General features: G+C 53.2%; 1 protein-coding gene and 1 long non-coding RNA gene across 4 annotated transcripts in view; both read left to right on the top strand.

Moving 5' to 3' along the window:
* Positions 1-239: 239 nt before the first annotated feature.
* On the top strand, positions 240-8,264 carry SSH3 (slingshot protein phosphatase 3). Of its 3 annotated transcripts, none has more exons than XM_010998144.3 (14): positions 240-447; positions 977-1,014; positions 1,601-1,832; positions 2,958-3,076; positions 3,156-3,227; positions 3,558-3,623; positions 3,710-3,898; positions 3,981-4,074; positions 4,327-4,455; positions 4,538-4,584; positions 5,271-5,417; positions 5,647-5,847; positions 5,925-6,198; positions 7,300-8,264. In XM_010998144.3, the coding sequence occupies exons 1-14, from the start codon at positions 382-384 to the stop codon at positions 7,570-7,572; spliced, it is 1,947 nt and encodes a 648-aa protein (XP_010996446.3). In that variant the 5' UTR covers positions 240-381; the 3' UTR covers positions 7,573-8,264. The 3 variants fall into 3 exon arrangements, with proteins under 3 accessions (XP_010996446.3, XP_031304456.2, XP_031304459.2); XM_031448596.2 differs by having other exon boundaries at positions 3,444-3,623; XM_031448599.2 differs by having other exon boundaries at positions 3,444-3,623; positions 6,023-6,198; positions 7,300-7,438.
* Positions 8,265-11,067: 2,803 nt separating this feature from the next.
* The window catches only part of LOC105104433 (uncharacterized), a 41,107-nt gene continuing 34,454 nt past the window's right edge, over positions 11,068-17,720 (top strand). Inside the window, exons 1-2 of the long non-coding RNA XR_838574.3 lie at positions 11,068-11,390; positions 13,902-14,063. This is a non-coding gene — a long non-coding RNA (uncharacterized LOC105104433). The remainder of the gene's footprint in view (positions 11,391-13,901; positions 14,064-17,720) is intronic.

Below are 17,720 nucleotides of genomic sequence, written 5' to 3'. Positions count from 1 at the left end.
AGCAGGGAGGTCAGGGGCAGGGGCTCCTCCTGGGAGGAGGGACCGAACCCAACCCGGAATACAACGTAGGCTGCTCCTTCCCTCTGCTGGGCTCTGCACCTGCGCTCCGCCCTCCGGCCCCGCCCCCAACGTGTTTTGTGGGGCGGGGGCCAGACGGGCCCAACCGGTCGAGAAGAGAAGGGCGGGGCCGCCGCCGCTCGGTGCGGGCTCCGCAGGCTCGGTTGGACGGGTATCTGGCCCTTTAAGGGCCGTCCCCGAGGAGGTGCCAGGCCCTGGTGGCTCCGGACTCTCTTCTTCCTGGTCCTCCGGAGCTGGGACTGTCCGTGGGGTAGAGGGAGGGCGCAGTGCCCGGTGCCGGCCCAGGTGTCCCCGGCCTGGCCCATGGCCCTGGTCACAGTAAGCCGCTCGCCCCCGGCCAGCGGCCAGTCCACGCCTGTGGGGCCCACGGTGAGTCTGGCTTTGCTGTGGTTCTGCCCACGCAGTTGGCTACCAGTTGGCCGGGGGAGTGCGGGCTGCCCACGGACAGCCTCCCCTCAAGTCTGGGGGTGTGCAGAGAGGGACTTCAAGTCTCAGACTGGAAGGGTTTGGGGGAAATCTTGAGGCTCCCAGGAACTCGGACCAAGGCAAGATCCGGAACCCTGAGCGCCAGTCCAGTCTCCTGGAGGCCCTACCCCGCCGGAGGCCCTACCCCCTTCCCAGGCCCAGATCTGGGCCAAACCCTCAGACATCTCCAGTAGCACCCCCACCCCTTACCACCGGCTGCCAATGGAGACCTAGCCCCGGGTACCCCCAATGCCCCGGGGTGAAGAGTAGACTGGAGTGGGAAAGGGATCTGACACCTTTTCTGGTTCCACTCCCCACTGTGGAGGAGGGAGGCGCAGCCCTGCCCACCCCCCCCAACCAGGAGCCCTGAAAGAGGGAAGAGGAGAGTCCTTCCTCCCCTTTCACTCTGCCCTGAGGGCTGTTTTCTCGGCAGGACCAGGCTTTCAAGCGCAGAAGCCGGCTCCAGCGAAGGTGAGCACCTCCCCCCAACACAGACATCTCCTTCCAGCTGCCAGGCTTGGCCACTGCCATCCTGGAGGATTCACAGCCAAAGTCAAAGGACCCACTGAATGTGGGGCAGTGTTAACAGTGGGCACAGCTGGTGGGCATGGCTGGCTGCTTTTGCTCTCATCTTCCCTCTGGTCAGTTGAAGCTCTTTGACCCACTGTCCTGGACCTGGCTCCAGCCAGGGGTCATGACTCAAAGGGTAGGATGGGACAATGGGGCCTAAGGACTCCTGAGTCCCCACCAAGTTCACAGCATCTCTTGAGTTAAGCAGGTGGGAAGGGAAAGGAAGCCACCCCTGCTCTTCCTCAGATAAGAACAGATGGGCTGGAGGCTTAAGAGCCTCCAAGGCAGTGAGTGGTTCCCCAAGTGTCATGGCAGCATTACTTGGGAAATGGCTAGAAATGCACATTCTCAAGCCTCCACTCCTGACCCACTAACTTTCTGGGAATGAGGCCCAACACCTGTTTTAACAAGCCCTCCAGGTGATCCTCACACATACCTGTCCTAAGGGGTACAATGGACCATAACGGTTTCCCTGCCCCACTGCCAGGCAGAGCTTTGCAGTACTCCGTGGGGCTGTCCTGGGACTGCAGGATGGAGAGGACAATGGAGATGCAGCCAAGGCCAGCCCTGAGCCAGTAGCGGAACCGCCGCACGAAGAGCAGCCCCACAGGGACCAGACAGATGACGGACATGTGCCCCAGAGTCCCAGGAAGCAGGAGCAGAGTCAGCACCTGCACCTCATGGTGGAGCTGCTGAGGCCGCAGGATGACATCCGCCTGGTGAGGGGCCCATCCAGAGCCCTCTGGCCCTCTAAGAGGGAAATGAGCCACCCCTCAGGTGGGAGGAGAGAGTAGAATGGAGCCAGTGTGTGTGTTTGGGGAGCAGTGGCGGGAGGGCTGGGGGCACCCTGGGGAGCACAGAGGTTACCCAAACCCCAAAGACTGTTTCACATAGAGTTGTTTCAATAGGAAGAGGTAATGTCTTCAGTTCTCTGGAGGGATGGGAAATGATGGGAATGTTTGTCCTATGTGAGCCTGTGGGGCCAGAATTACCCAGAGAGTTTCTATTCAACCAGTACAAGACCCTCCTGACTATGTGGTTTGCCCACAAATGGACTGCTGTTCAGGGGGCCTTCTGAGCACCCGCTGGGGGCTGGTGTGTAGAGGGGCCCATGTGGGGAGGGGACACAGGTGGGAAAGTGAGGACCAGTCCCCAGATGCCTGTGGAACCTCTCACTTTCTGCAGCAAAATAGGAAAAACAAGATGCAGTCAGTCTTTCATAAAATGGAATTTGTTCCGTGGAAGCACCAGCCTTTATTGTGAGACTCTATCCTTAATATTTCTTTGGTGAGAAACATTTCTTCGATTAAATTATGGTAATGGCAAGTGGAAAGGTGTTTTTTAAACTTCCTTCCTGGGCAGAAGCAAAAAACAGGCAGTCTGTCATGCCCATTCTCCCCTTTTCCCCACATACATCCCCTTTGAGAAAAATCTTTTTAAACTTTTTGTTGGACCATGAAATCCAAAAGTTGGGAACCAGGGGTGGGAGAGTGCCTGCCTAGCATGCACAAGGTCCTGAGTTCAATCCCCAGGACCTCCATTAAAATAAATAAATAAACCTAGCTACCACCCCCCCAAACCAAAAAAAAAAAAAAAAAAAAAAAGGAGGAGGAGAAGAAAAAAGTGATGATTGTATTAAAAAAAAAAACCTCAACTTAAAAAAATGTGGCAAAAGTTGAGAACCAGTAGACTGTAACCACCGATCTGGTATCTGGGAGGAGAGGGATGGGTGCGGAGGGAGCAGGTTGCAGGTCTGTTCTAGGCCTGGATGGAGTTCGGGGTGAGGGGAGCAGGGTCCTCTGGGCCACTGTGACCCTGGGCTTCTCCCTTCCCGTCTTCCCCAGGCAGCGCAGCTGGAGGCAGCCCGGCCCCCTCGGCTCCGCTACCTGCTGGTAGTTTCCACAAGAGAACATCTGAGCCAGGAGGAGACAGTCCTCCTGGGGGTGGATTTCCCTGATAGCAGGTGGGAGCAGGGAGAGGAAGGGAGGAGGGCAAGGGAGGGAGGTGCTGGGGAACAACAGCTTTCCCTCTGTCCCTGCCAGCTCCCCGAGCTGCACCCTAGGCTTGGTCTTGCCTCTGTGGAGTGACACCCAGGTGTACCTAGATGGAGATGGGTAAGAGGCGGCAACTGGAGGGAGGGGAAAAGAGAGAAGAGGGGCCAGAGGGTGGAATACCAAGTGTGATGTATGTAGGGGGTGTGGTGGGTACTGGGGAGCAACTGCAGGACTCCAGGCTGAGCCTACTCTCAGCTCTGCCTGAGAGTCACTGTGTGATCCTGGGCAAGTCACCTAACTTCTCTGGGCCTCTGCTGCCCCATATCTGGCAAACAGGGCTTATTTTGAAGCTCAAATGATGTGTACATCTTCTGAGGACCAGCCTGTGAGGTGGCTAATGAGTAGGCCTCTCAGGGAGTTGGGCTCCACACCCCACCTGCTCTCCCACAGGGGCTTCAGCGTGACGTCTGGCGGGCAGAGTCGGATCTTCAAGCCGATCTCCATCCAGACCATGTGGTAAGGTCTGGGTCTCGAAGACGGCTGCAGAGTCTGGGCAGGGGCAGTAGGGAGGACAGTGTGACCCAGCCTCTCCTCTGTCCCAGGGCCACACTCCAGGTGTTGCACCAGGCATGTGAGGCGGCTCTGGGCAGTGGTCTTGTGCCAGGGGGCAGTGCCCTCACCTGGGCCAGCTACTACCAGGACAGACTGAGCTCTGACCAGAGCTGCCTCAACGAGTGGATGGCCATGGCCGACCTGGAGTCTCTGCGGCCTCCTAGCGCCGAGCCCGGCCGGTCAGTACAGGGAGGAGAGGAAAGGGGGAGGTATGTGGCGGAGCTGGGAAGGGGTCCCTAGATTGACGGGCTTGGTTCCCAGCCCCTCAGAACAGGAGCAGATGGAGCAGGCGATCCGGGCTGAGCTGTGGGAGGTGTTGGACACCAGTGACCTGGAGAGCATCACTTCCAAAGAGGTGGGCAGGGTGCCAGGGACCAGGGAAGGAGCTGGGCCCTGCTGGGGGGCCTCTGGCTGGAGGCCAGAGCATCCTCTCCTCTGAGCCTCCCCACTTTAGCTTTTCTCCTGTCTGAGCCATTCCCAGATGCCTGGCCTCAGCTTCTCTGCCTGGATGGGACAGAGAATAGTCCCCTGAGGCCACAGAGGGAAGGGTGGGGCATCAGGAACCTTGCAGGGCGCCCCCAGCCCTTCCTCACCCTCCTGCCTGCAGATCCGCCAGGCCCTGGAGCTGCGCCTGGGATGCCCTCTCCAGCAGTACCGCGACTTCATTGACAACCAGATGCTGCTGCTCATGGCCCAGCAAGACCGGGCATCCCGCATCTTCCCCCACCTCTACCTGGTGAGCTGCACGCTGAGGAGTGGGAAATGCAGACCACGGCAGCAGGGGGACAGGGCAAATGATGCTGTCTCCCTGTTCACAGGGCTCAGAGTGGAATGCAGCGAACCTGGAGGAGCTGCAGAGAAACAGGTAGGTTCTGAGCCCCCTCAGGACTGCCCACCCTATCTTTCCCCTTAGCCTGGCCTCCCCCATGGGGAATCCTGTCCAGAAACCCCCAGACCCCCCTCAGTGGCAGCTAGCTCTGCTTCCAACCCTGGGGCTGTTCCCCTCGAAAGGGCTCAGGCCGGGTCAAGGGAACAGCAACCGTCCTGGTCTGCTGGAGGCTCCCTGGTTCCCTCTTCTCCCTCCCCAAGCTGTGAAGCAGAAAAGCTCCCCTCTGCATGACCACGTCTGGGGGAGAAGGAAGGGCCCATCTCCCAGGGGGATGTAGCTGCCTGCTCTCAACAGTTCCTGTCATTTGGTCCACCACGGGCTTCTGGGAAACCTGCTGCGACCCTTGTCACCAGCTGCTGCAGATCCACCCAATCTCAGCTTGGCTCAAACGCTGTTCTCTGACTGCCTTCTGAGAAAGAGAGAAGGGCTCAAGTTGCAGGCAGACCAGCAATGACCCGGTCTGGGGGGGAACCCAAGCCCAGCGGGGTAAAACAATTTGCTCAGGGTCACAGTCATCTCTTCTTTCACCGTAACTCTGCTGCCCCTACCCAACCCTCAGAACCAAGAAAACGAAAGAGAAACACCCAGGGTCTACTGGGTCCGCTGGCCAATGGGGCTGATGCCCAGGGCACGTCAGCCTGGCCTCATACCCCATGCTGCAGGGTGAGCCACATCTTGAACATGGCTCGAGAGATTGACAACTTCTACCCCGAGCGCTTCACATATCACAACGTGCGCCTCTGGGACGAGGAGTCAGCCCAGCTGCTGCCCCACTGGAAGGAGACGCACCGCTTCGTGGAGGCTGCAAGGTTGGGCTGTCCCACCCCACCGCCCACCCTGCCTCAGCTTCCTGCGGCCCAGGTCCCCTGCCCTCCTCCTGCCTAGCTCTGCCGTCAGCTTTTCTGGTCCGCAGCGTACTTACTTCCTTTCTCTTCTGCTCTGGGAGGTGAGCCCACTCCCTGCCTTCCCCCACGCTGCAGGGCCTCTCACAGCGAGGCGGTGGGGAAGGGGAAAGCTGACTCTGTTCTGCCTCCACAGAGCACAGGGCACCCGCGTGCTGGTCCACTGCAAGATGGGCGTCAGCCGCTCGGCTGCCACGGTGATAGCTTACGCCATGAAGCAGTATGGCTGGAGCCTGGAGCAGGCCCTGCACCACGTGCAGGAGCTCCGGCCCATCGTCCGCCCCAACCCTGGCTTCCTGCGCCAGCTGCAGACCTACCAGGGCATCCTGACTGCTAGGTCCTGAGTGGGGGACCAGGTGGGGGGGGGGTGGCTGCTGGGTTACTTAAAGCTGACTCATGGCCACTTCTTCACAGCCGGCAGAGCCATGTCTGGGAGCAGAAAGTGGGTGGGGCCTCCCCAGAGGAGCCCCTGGCCCCCGAGGTCTCTACACCATTCCCACCTCTTCCACCAGAACCAGGAGACAGTGGGGAGGTGAAGGTTGGAAGGCTGGAGGAGAGCCAGGCAGCCTCAAAAGAAGAGCCTGGGCCACGGCCACGTATCAACCTCCGTGGGATCATGAGGTCCATCAGCCTTCTGGAGCCCTCCTCGGAGACAGAAAGCACCTCAGAGGCTGATGACCTCCCAGAGGTGAGGCTGGGGCTAAGGAAGGATCCAAGGCTGAAGTAGGGTGGGGGACAAAAAGGAGGAAGGGATAGATGGCAGAAGGATGGAGAACGATCAGGACTAGTACTCAACTCGGCCCTGAGCTGGGGGCACCTAAGCATGGGGACCACACTGTGGGCAGCTCCCTTTCATCCCCTCAGAGTAGCCGAGGAGACCCAGTGAGGACAGGCAGGCGAGCGTGCCCTTCATGGGAGCTGGAGAGCAGTCATGGGACCAGGGACATCTGGTGGCTGCAGGCAGCCCTCAGCCTGATGAAAGGACTTACTTCCTAAGGCGCAAGGCCACTCAGCCATGGAATGAGCATCCTCCCCAGGCCGGGAGCTGCACAACCAATTGCTGCCCCTAGAAGGAGGTGGATAAGATGATCTCTGCAACCCCTCCCAAGTCTGAGGAGCAACCCACCGAAGGATGGAGTGCAGAGGGGTCATAGCACTCACACAGCAAAGCACTGGCTGAGTAGTTGAGCACCCTCTCTGGGCTGAGTGCTGCAGGGCACAAGTATAAGACCAGAAGCTGGCCTTGGCCTTAGGAAGCCAGGCCCCACCATGTGACTTGAGGCCAAGGTGGCTAACCCAGAGGAAGGAGAGCTCATCTTACAGAGGGTGGGAACATTTGGGAGAGGCTTCCTGGAGGAGGTGGCACTGCGTGTAGAAGGATAGGGAGGGAGGGAGGGATGGATGGATGGATATGGGTGTTCTTCACTCGGCACCCAGCTCAGAGCCTGGCGCCTGGCAGATATTTCACTTGCGGCTCAGAGGAATGACTGTTCAAACCAGAGGGAGCAAGAGGAGGAGGAGAGGGCCTCAGGGACACAGCAGGTGCAGGGGAGCTAAGGAGGGCTTCTGGGGGCCAGAAGGAAGCTGCAAATGGTGAGAGCTGAGGAGCAGGGACAGTAGGGCAAGGGTGCTGTCTTTCTTTCTAGGAAAATCTGACCTGTGAGTAGCTCAGTTTTCCTGTATTCATTCAACAAATGTTCGGCACCTACCCTTTTCTAGGCTCTGTGCTCCAAGTACCCACCCAGGAAAGACTTCTCCGTGACTCTTCTTTATATTCTCACCCTTCCAGGTTTTCTCTTCAAAAGAGTCTTCAGATGAAGACTCTCCACAGCCCTTCCCTCAGCTCTCAATGGCCAAGAGGGGCAAGCAGGCCTGCTGGGGGCCTTGGCCTGCCCTGAAGTCCCGCCAGTCTGTGGTTGCCCTCAACAGCGCCGCCCTGGTGGCCAGCCGGACCAGGGCCTTCCAGGAGCAGGGGGAGGCTGGCTGTTCCTCCAAACCCAGGCTCCAGAAGGTTGGGAGGCAGGCCAGCGTGGATAGCAGTGGGGAGGAGGGCGAGGCCTGAGCCCTCACACGTGCCCATGTTCCCCTAGACACAAATAGAGGTGCCTGAACACAGCTCCTGGGACGAGCACTCAATCCTGTCAACCTGTCTACAATCCTCTTCCTCTTAGTTCCTCCCCAGAAGGCCCCAGACTCCCACCACTTCAGCCTCAGCCCCTCAGCCTTAAGTCTCAGACCCACGTCCACCTGTCCAAGGGCTCAAGATTTTCTCTATATTTGGGGATATGGTAGACAGACTGAAGGTGCCTTTGGGGTCACAGTACCCTAGCTTTATTCTCAGCTGCTGCCTGAAACACTCACTTGCAGCCACGGAATAAAAAAACAGTTTCCCAGGGCAGAAAGGCTCATGCTCCCTCCCTCACCCAGTCCTGTCTGCCTCATGTCACCTACCCCCCAATTCATTCCTGGGGCCTGCTAGGCCAGAGAACCAGTGGCCCCCAAAGGCCCAGGAGGTTGTGAAGAGCCTGAAGCCAGACCCTTCTGATGGAGCTGGCAGTCCGGCCTCCCTTGAACACCCCAGAACCAGGCTGAGTCCTTCGCTGCTGCTCCAGCACCACCAGCAGCACTGCACTGGGTCACAGGGCACTACGCCAAAGAGAATCTTCTGTTTGTGCTTCATGGCCTCTGGCCAGTTTTTCATAGTCTTAATAATATCTGGCTTTTTACTTAGAAATAAAAAACATTTTCACATTATTTCGATTTTATGATAAAGCCTGCCTGTCCAGTTTTTCTCTGGTTACACAAGGAGTATGGCCTCTTCTTACCCCTTCCAGTCTCCTCATAGTTCCCAGGTATCTTGTGACAGGCCTCTTTGGGGGACTGGTATGTTTGGGGTGGGGTGGGAGGAAGAATGGGGAAGCAAAGAGGGGAGGCCAGTGCTGTCTCCCTCAGCTCCTGGGTTGGGGCCTGGGCAAATGCTAGCTGCACGTGCCCCGCTTAGGCAGGTTGGCAGGGGAACAAGTCTACATGGGGCAGCAGGTGCTTGGCTCTGCTGAGGCAGCAGAAGGGAGTTACCCATGAGGAAATGGAAGCTGCCAGTGCCTACCTGTACAGGACCAAGCCCGTCCCAGAAGCGAAGGCTCCTTTTGGACACTTGATGCTAGTTCTTGAGCACACTTTGGGTCCTAAGAATGTCCTTCCTGCTGCAATGCAAAAGAGCCTGATTTTCCAAGCCAGCCTATCATTGCCAGGGAAGAAGGACCTTCAGTGGGCCCCTGCCTCTGCCTAGGGTTTCTTCTGCTCAGGTACGGTGTTCAAGAAGAGTAAATGAGTCCATCTTTGTCACTTTCTCCCCTCTTCCCAAGATCATGTTCTCTGCCCTGTAACACTCTAGTTTGGTTGAGAGTGGGGGAGTGGGTGGGTGAAACTCTTTCCCTGAAAGCAGGCCTCAAAAGTAGGAGCTGGCAGCAAACATTCTTGTTGATTGAGAGCCTGTGCCCAGTTTTAGGAGTGAATCTCTCACCCAGACCCTAGTAGGACCCCCAGCACTGCTCTAACCCTAGTGGATGGAGGAGCAGGAGACCTGAGTTCCAGCCTCAGCGTTATCGCTTACAAGTTACTTCACCTTAAGTCACTGTTTCTGTAAAACAAAAGGATTAGACCAGGAAATCCCTAGGCTTTCCCTCCCATATTTTAACAATATACATCATCTGGATATTGACAGAATTCAGCCTCAGCATGCTCTCTAGATGAGGAATCATTTGACCTGTGTGTAGCGGGCCTAGGGTCACAAGGTGGGGTACAGAGAAGCTAGATCTGATTCTTCATTCACTTGGCTTGCCCATCCTGCTCAGCAGGGAGGGGCTGCCTGCCATCTACAGCCAACCATGAGTCCCACTCAGACTGCCCTTTCAGCAGTCCTAGGCAGGGCAGAGGAAGGTAGGGGTGACAATGTCAGGAGGAAAGCCAAGGCCAGACCCCGCCCTCCTGCAGTCTGTGCAGCTGGGCAGGCAGGATCCAGTCATGAACTCAGAGCTGTGGGACTGCAGAATCTACAGAAGACTGAAATTTAGCATACGGAGAAACAAAAACTGGAGGGGAAATTATCTGCATCAAAAATGCAGGCAAGTGATTAAGAACTATAGGTATAGCAACTCACACAAATTGCTAAAGGTGCAAAAAATATAGTAGTTTAAAAAAAAAAGATACAAAATGAAAAGTGTTTCCCTCCTATCCTGTCTTCTAATCCTTCACAGGCAACCATCGTTACCAGCTTCTTCTGAGTCCCTCCAAAGACATTCCATACTTATGTCATAAAATGTATTTGTGTATTTTTAAAAACAAATTATAATATATTAACATACTATTCTGCACTTTGAAAAAAATTTTCATATCACAAAGAGTTGCACATCAGTACAGAAAGCTCTGCCTAATTTTTAAAATAACCACACATACTCTCTTTTATGGAATCATTATTTAAGTGGTTATCTACTGATGAACATTTATTTTTTTTTTCCCATTTCAAATAATGCTTAAGAACCCTTGTATATACTTTCTTGTGCACACACAGCCAGCCACTAAATCTGTAGGACATACTTCTAGAATTGGTAAAGCAAAAGCGATGTGCATTTTAAATTCTAAAAGGCATTGCCTAGTTTCCTTCCAAGAAGTGGCACTAATTTACAGCGAATAGGAATGCCTGCTTAGGTTCTTAAAGGACTGTCCAGCCTGCATATCGATCATCTCCTATGAAACTTGCAACACTCTCAGAGTAAAAAGGGGAGACTTTACAATTACAACTGTTTTAGAAATAGCGAAACCGAAGCCCAAGGAAGTAACTAGGCCTCCGATAAAGCCTGAATTAGATCTTAGATTTCTAGATCTCAGTCCGAAGGCCTAATTCGGGAATGGAAAGGGTGGTTCCAGGGCCATCAATGTACCGAGTTCACAATTCTGCTCAAGACGCGCCGTGGGCAGGGAAGCCGGAGGGATGGTCAGGAGGACCCCTGCTCACGGACTCCCAGTTCAACTCGCACCTGATACAGGAGCCTCCCAAGAGCCGGAGCGGTCGCCCAGGCCCGACTGGAACACCAGTGCGACGAGGAGCTAGCGTCCCTTGGGCAGCCCATCCCTTCTGGGCCAGCTCCCATCTCCACAACATTCTCCCTCCGTGCCGCCCGGCTCAGCCGGGGCTGGGACGAGTCATGAGCCAGAGCCTACCCTCGTCAGGACAAGTTTTGAAACGACAAAGCTGAACCCGCGCCCAGGAGACCGCGACCCCGCCTCTCCACCCAGCACCCCAGACGCCTCAGAACCGCGGCTGCCAAGAGAAACTATCCTTCAGGCCTCCGCAGTCTTTCTCACCCGGCAGCGCCCAGAAAGGGCCCCGGGGAGGGATGTTGGGGGAAACCCGGCAGCTCAAAACCGGTCGCGACACTGGGGCGCCATCTTGCGTCCGTTCCTCTGGCCGCCGGGCGACTTCCCGGAAACCACACTCCCCTGCGTGCCTAGGGCATCCGCGCAGGCGCGAAAAGCCTCTTTTTTCGTTTCCATGGGAACCTCGCCCTCCTGAGTCCCGGCAGTTAGGGCGCCAAGCTGTTGCTATCTCTCAGGTGCCCTGGCGCTAGGACAGGGTCTGAGGGGGGGGACGTAGGAACCTGAGGGAAGTAGGCCAGCCGACTTTGCCTCCCGGCATCAGCGCTCCCGAGTTCCCAGCAGCGCCGGGCGTCCGCGCGCTCCCGGGGCCTTGGCGTTCTGAGGCGAAGGGGCCCGGGGAGGCTCGGACTCGAGAGGCCGTGTCCGACTCTGGCCTGCGCGACTCTGCTCGTTCCACGCCAGCACCTTGTCACCCCCGGCCAAGGGCCTGCGCGCCGCCGACAGGTACTCGCGGGGCGCGGGCTGGGCGCGGCAGCCCGCGGGGTTGGTTGGCGCCCCAGGTGAACATGCAGGTAGCGCGGGGCAGGATAATGAGAGCGCCTGGGGTTGGATACGGCTCAGCCTCTGAAGACTACAAGAGACCCCGGGCTCATCCCTCTGCTTCACTTCCCCCTCTATAAAATGGAGCTTGGATCGGAACTCTAGTGCACTTTGCGATTCCGTCGCAGAGCAGACCCTGGCTCTGTGTGACCCAAGTCCCTTTATCTCTCTGAGCCGAAGTTTATCTCTCTGAGCCGAAGTTTCCCTCTCTGTAAAGAGGCTGAAACACGTGTTCCCTAAGGTCTCTTCTAGCGGATATGGGATCATTGCCCCTCATTGCACACCAAATGCAAGAAGGAAAAAGGGGAACTGGATGGTTTGAGCAGGAATCTCAGGTCAGGATCTAGAGTCAGAGACACTTGGGTATGTGACTTTGAGCAAAGTTATTACATCTCTTGAGGCTGTTTTCTCATTTGCAAAACTGGAGGTACTGATAGAACCATTTCAGGTTTTTGAAGGTTAAATGAGAGTAAGTTTTTAGCCTGCACATAGTAAGTGCTATCTCAGTCCCAGCCGTCAATTCTGATTCTTTTTCAAAAACATTCCTTAGCCCCATGAGACCTTTTCCTAATTTTTGGAGTCACTTCCTCTATTGATGGGCAAATCTGTTCTCCTAGGCAGGATGGTTTTATAGGCTGATTCTGATGGGAAGCCTCAGCCTTCTTACCCAAGGCTGGACACTCATGGCCAGTGTATCTCTTCCCTTCAACTGTACTCTGGGTCATATCAGTACCATACAGCATTTAGGGAGAGTGCCAACACCACATAGTGCAGAAGATGCCTTCCTTTGTGGGAGATACATAGAGGATGTGAGCACTTCCATATTATGGTGCAGAAACAGCTGAATATTGAATTATAATATTTATATAATAGAACATTTACATAAGATTGGATATACACACAGTTAAAAGGAATGCCCAAGAATCCTATGCTACTTACCTTGAGTTCTTTATGTTAATTGTGAAAAATCCTAACAAGGAGTTTTAAATTAGTGATAAAAATGTATTTTTAAGTCTGAGAACTTCCAGTAGCTTCACAAATAAGCCTTTGCTCATCCACCAGACATCTTTATGTGGGAGCCTTATTCCATTAGTATATTTTGAGCACCTTTTATGTACATAGTACTGTGTGGGGTGCTCTGGAAGATACAAAGATGTATAAGATGATCTTTGTCCTCAGGAAACGAAGAGTCTAGTAGAGAAGATCAACTATGCGTACAGAACACATAAGTAGAAAGTGATGTGTCTGGAGAGAGGTACAGGTAACTGGGCTCATTCATACAGGTAAAGGTGAGCGTTCAGAGACAGGGGACACCACTGCTGAGTGGCTGTATAATGAAAGTGTCAACAGGCAGATAGCATTTGAGGTGGGTCCTGAAGTATGTGGAAAATGTGGATATGTGAAGAAGTAGGGAAAAATATTCTGGGCAGCCTCCCCACAGCCCTGAGACAAAGGGGAGAAATGTCTGTAGATGCTGAGCTCTTAGAAGGCAGGGACTGGGTTTTGGTCAGTATTTTAGTCCCAGCTTCACCCACGGATGGCACATGGTAAAATTAGTGAAGGAACAGGGGCTATGACAGGGGTTCCTGTGGAGAGGAACCAAGATGTGGTCTCTGTATTATCCTGAGGCCCTTTTATTAGGCTCATATGCCCTCTTCCAGCCCCTCTTCCCGGGGAAGAATGTGAAGAGGCAGATGATTTGGGGGCAAGGGCCGTATTGTTGGCGTATTTAGTGCAGGACCAGCCAACTGGGAGCAGAGCGAACAGGGTCTTGTGAGTGGGTGGGAGGGTTTGTGAGTCTCCTTCCGTGGAGACAAGCTGAAAGAGTGCGAGGAAGGAAAGTGCGGCGCAGGGTCAGGAGGCAGTCTTGAGGACCAGGGATGGATACTCCTTTGGCTCTGTGGCATTGTGTCTGTTCTTGGCTCTTCTTTTTCTGTGGCCTGCTCCTCCCCAGAGACCTTCCTCTCCCCATCTGCGACCCACCTGGGAGTGGGAAACTAGGTTGCCAAGGCCTACGGCTGCTGCCAAGGAATGAGGGGGGCTCAGCAGCAGCATCTTCGGCTGATGTCTGGGCCCTGCCCTTCCAGAGTCCTGCCCAGGGCTGACCGTGTGCCGGTAGCTGGCACTGAAGCAGCCCACTTAGAGCAGCTGTGCAGTGACCTGGGGAGCAGGGAACTACCTTAGGACCTGGGCTGGATCTGTTACTTGAGGAGAACAAAGCGGAGAAGATTGAAAGGAGAAAGGCTTGAGGACACAGCAACCCTCCCAAGTGCTGTTTAGACATCCCCTGGGATCCTCTATTGCTCACAAAGCGTGCAGCCATCCTCAGAACAAGGAAGCTGGGGAGAGATTAAGTGGGTACAACCACAGAAAGGATGGGGCACAGCTGACTGCCTATTTTGTCCCTGGGTGTAGGATGGTACGAGACTTCTGGGAGCCTCAAATGCTCCCTTTCCTGGATCTGTGACCCAGGGTGAGGTGTTACACCATCTTCCTGGCAGCCCAAGCTCCCACCCAGAGTCCTGCTCTTCCTCTCCATCCTGCCTCTCCAGTTTGCTTCTCCTTTGCTGGCTGAAGGTATGTGCTTGCTGGGTGTGTCAGGATTCCTGTGTAGCTGAGTACCACAGGAAGCCTTAGTAACTCCAGACCTGGTGCTTGAGAAAAGGTTACCACAGCTCAGGGCCTGCCACGGAGGCCTACATCAGCCTGCTTTAGAAGCATGATGATCCTTTACAATTTGCAAGCTGGAGAGTCTTGTATTATGACTTTCCCTTTTCCATCTGAGGGATATCAGTTTTTAGATTTAGGTCAAAGAGCCAAATGGTGGCATTGAAACCAGTGATCTTTCCACTGCGATGGCTGTCACTAAAAGGGTACTATCTACTTCCTGATAAAGACACAGTGCAAGGCTAACCTGACTTTAAACCAGGGCTCTCCTTCCTTCCCATTTCAGCTGGAATTTCCTGCCTGTTTTCCTCAGTTCTCCAGCCCAGCTTCTCTGTCGTTGGGCATATTTGGCCAGAACCTCTCACTCTCAGGCCCTCGCTAGTCGCTGACTTGTCCCATGGCAGCAGGTCGCTCCTGAGAGGAGTGCTCCTCCCCTTACTCTACCAGGTTTGCACATCGCCAGGCAGCTGCACTGGATAGCTGGGACACCGTAGGGGATTCTGTATCTTGAGCTTGAGGATCAAGAACACAAAAGCTATTTTCCCAGTGGGTAGGGAGGCAAGTTGGCAGAGTCATCCCAGTGAGATTCCCTGGTCTGTATAGTAATGCCACACCCCACCCCACTGCCACCCCTGGTGGCAGGTCAGTGAGTCTTGGAGGTAAAGGTGGGGAGGCGGGTATGGCAGGGAGGGGCATGCAGAGCAAGCCCAGGCTAAAGCAAGGCCCCATGTGCTGGCCTAACTCAAGCCAGATGTGATTGCGGTGGTGGGCGACAGGTTGGGTGAAGGAGGAGGCCCCTGGAGGGCGGAGGTGGGAGTCGGAGCTGATTATATGCACCCCACATATGCACTTGGCCTGAGAAGGTGTGGAGCTGGGCAGGTGTGCCCAGGACAGCAGAGTCAGGTGGCACTCTGCTGTGCAGCTCATCTCTTGGTTTGGCAGACTGACTCCAAGGCCTCTGACGAAGGCCTCAAGAAACTTTCTCCACGGCTTCCACCCTGACTTGTGGCTCAGCTTGATGCCTTCTCCAGCCCTGCCCACTGTCTGATTGTCCAGGTGTTCCTGTGCTAGGCTGAACTCCACCTTGTCAGAATGTCCACACTCCTGCCAACCTCAAGCTTTTATTTTCTATACAGAATTGGGAAGCTGGGAGAGGGAGGCTGAGTGCCATGGGGATAGAGTAAGTAGTTTGGGGGCAACAAATGAAATTATTGGGGTCAGTGGGATTCCTGACTGGCAAGCAGAGATTCCCCCCCACCCCCAGTCCTGCTGGACATCCTGTATGGCCGGTGGGGCTGGCTGGAGCAAGGCTTGCAGGCTCTCCCCATAGCCAGATATGTTGCAAGTGTCCCTGCTGCCCCACCCACCATCCTGCTCCAGCCTCCTCCTCCACCTCAGCCCTGCTCTTTCATCTCTTCCCTCTCTCCCTCCGCCCTTGGCCCACCCACACCTGAGCTGCTTAGGAATGCCCATCTTGGCCTGCATGCTGCATTCCTCTCCTCTTACAAAAGAAAAAGGACTCAGCAAAGAAACGAGGTTAGGGCAAGGAGACAGAACTATGTGCAGGCTAAATGGAGAGGAACCAAGTTGAAGGAATACTGCCAGAGAAGGACTGTAGGTATCAGTCAGCTCTCAGGGCCTGCTGGTCCCAGGCGTGGGTGAGGCGGGTCCAGTGGAGAATTCTGTTCTGATTGGACCCTGTTTGACAGCCTGAGGGCCTATGAAGGATCAATTTGACAGGAATGCTGGGATAAAACTAAACCTATTTCTTTTTCTTATAGTTCATCTCTTTGAGTCTTGAGCTGCAAACCAGCCTTTCCTGCTGACTCCCATTTCCTCTATTCTGCTACACCCAGGTGTAAACCTCAGGGTGATAATTCTCACTTTCCACATTTCATCAGTTGTCAAATTCTGAAGGGCCTTCACAAAACAGTTGCCTTTTATTCCTACTTCCTCCACCTAGCCTAAGTGCCTGCTCCCATGCCTAGACTACTGTAGTAGCCTTCTAGCTGTTAGGCCCTTTAGTCTGTCCAGAGCGTCATGACTAGGGTAATCTTTCAGAAGTATTGCATCACTTCACATATGTTACTCCCATGTTTATTGCCTTCCGTGGTGCTCCTCATTGCTTGCCAAGTACAGAACAGACTCTGTTCCTTGCTCAGGGCCTTTTCCAATTTGGCACATAGCCTACCTTTCTGACTTTATCTCCTACAACGTCCTTATATGCACCTTTGACTCAAGTCAAATTAGATTACTATTTCTTGAAAACACTTTTTCTTCCCCTTAACCATTGCTCATGCTGTTCTATCTGTCTGGGAGGATCCCCTCTCACATTCATTTATTCATTTAAAAATTTTTATTGATCCTGCTAAAATCTGGAAAAAGAAGTGGATCACTACTTCTATTTAACATAGTTTTGGAAGTTCTAGCCATAGCAATCAGACAAGAAAAAGAAATAACAGTGGTCCAAATTGGAAGAGAAGATATAAAACTGTCACTATATATAAAAGACCCTAAAGGCTCCACACAAAAACTGCTAGAGCTGATAAAAGAATGTGGCAAGGTAGCAGGATAAAAGATTAACATATAGAAATCAGTTGCTTTTCTTTACACAAACAATGAAATACCAGAAAAGGAAAATAAAGAAAGAATCCCTGTTAAAATCACATCCAAAAAAATAAAATTCTTAGGAAAAAATCTGGCCAAGGACGTGAAAGACTTATATGTAGAGAACTACAAAACATTGATTAAGAAAATTAAAGATGATGTAAAGAAATGGAAAGATATCCCATGCTGTTGGATTGGAAGAATTAATATTGCTAAAATGGCCATACTACCCAAAGCAATCTGCAGATTTAATGCGATCCCTATAAAATTACCCAGGACATTTTTCACAGAACTAGAACAAATAATCCTAAAATTTATATGGAATCACAGAAGACCCAGAATTGCCAAAGCACTACTGAAGAAAAGGAACGAATCTGGATGAATAACCCTTCCAGACTTCAGACAATACTACAGAACTACAGTAATCAAAACAGCATGATATTGGTACAAAAACAGACATATGGATCAATGCAACAAAATAGAGCCCAAAAATAAACCCACAGACTTACAGTCAATTAATATTCAACAAAGGAGGCAAGAATATACAATGGAGAAAAGACAGTCTCTTCAGCAAGTAGTGTTGGAAAAACTGGACAGCCGCATGTAAATCAGTGAAGTTAGAACACTGTCACACCATACACAGAAATAAACTCAAAATGGCTTAAAGACTTAAACATAAGACAAGACACTATAAATTCCTGAAAGAAAACATAGGCAAAAACATTTTCTGACATAAATCTTAGCAATGTTCTCCTAGGGCAGTCTACCCAGGCAATAGAAATAAAAGCAAAAATAAACAAATGGGATCTAATTAAAATTATAAGCTTTTGCATAGCAGAGGAAACCATAGGCAAAACGGAAAGACAACCTACGGAATGCGAAAAAATATTTGCAAATGGTGCAACTTACAAGGGCTTAATTTCTAGAATATAAAAACAGCTCATATAGTTCAATAACAAC

This window comes from Camelus dromedarius, chromosome 12 (genome assembly GCF_036321535.1).
Source record: "Camelus dromedarius isolate mCamDro1 chromosome 12, mCamDro1.pat, whole genome shotgun sequence".
NCBI classification, from domain to species: domain Eukaryota; kingdom Metazoa; phylum Chordata; class Mammalia; order Artiodactyla; family Camelidae; genus Camelus; species Camelus dromedarius.
This window is presented reverse-complemented; position numbering and strand designations above follow the sequence as displayed.

Bases quoted from the DNA above. Each gene is read 5' to 3' on its own strand.
- SSH3 (XM_031448596.2), top strand. From the start codon at position 382: ATGGCCCTGGTCACAGTAAGCCGCTCGCCCCCGGCCAGCGGCCAGTCC. The intron at 3,228-3,443 runs GTAAGAGGCGGC...TCTGGCAAACAG, and splicing joins GTGTACCTAGATGGAGATGG to GGCTTATTTTGAAGCTCAAA. The intron at 5,848-5,924 runs GTCCTGAGTGGG...ACTTCTTCACAG, and splicing joins CAGGGCATCCTGACTGCTAG to CCGGCAGAGCCATGTCTGGG.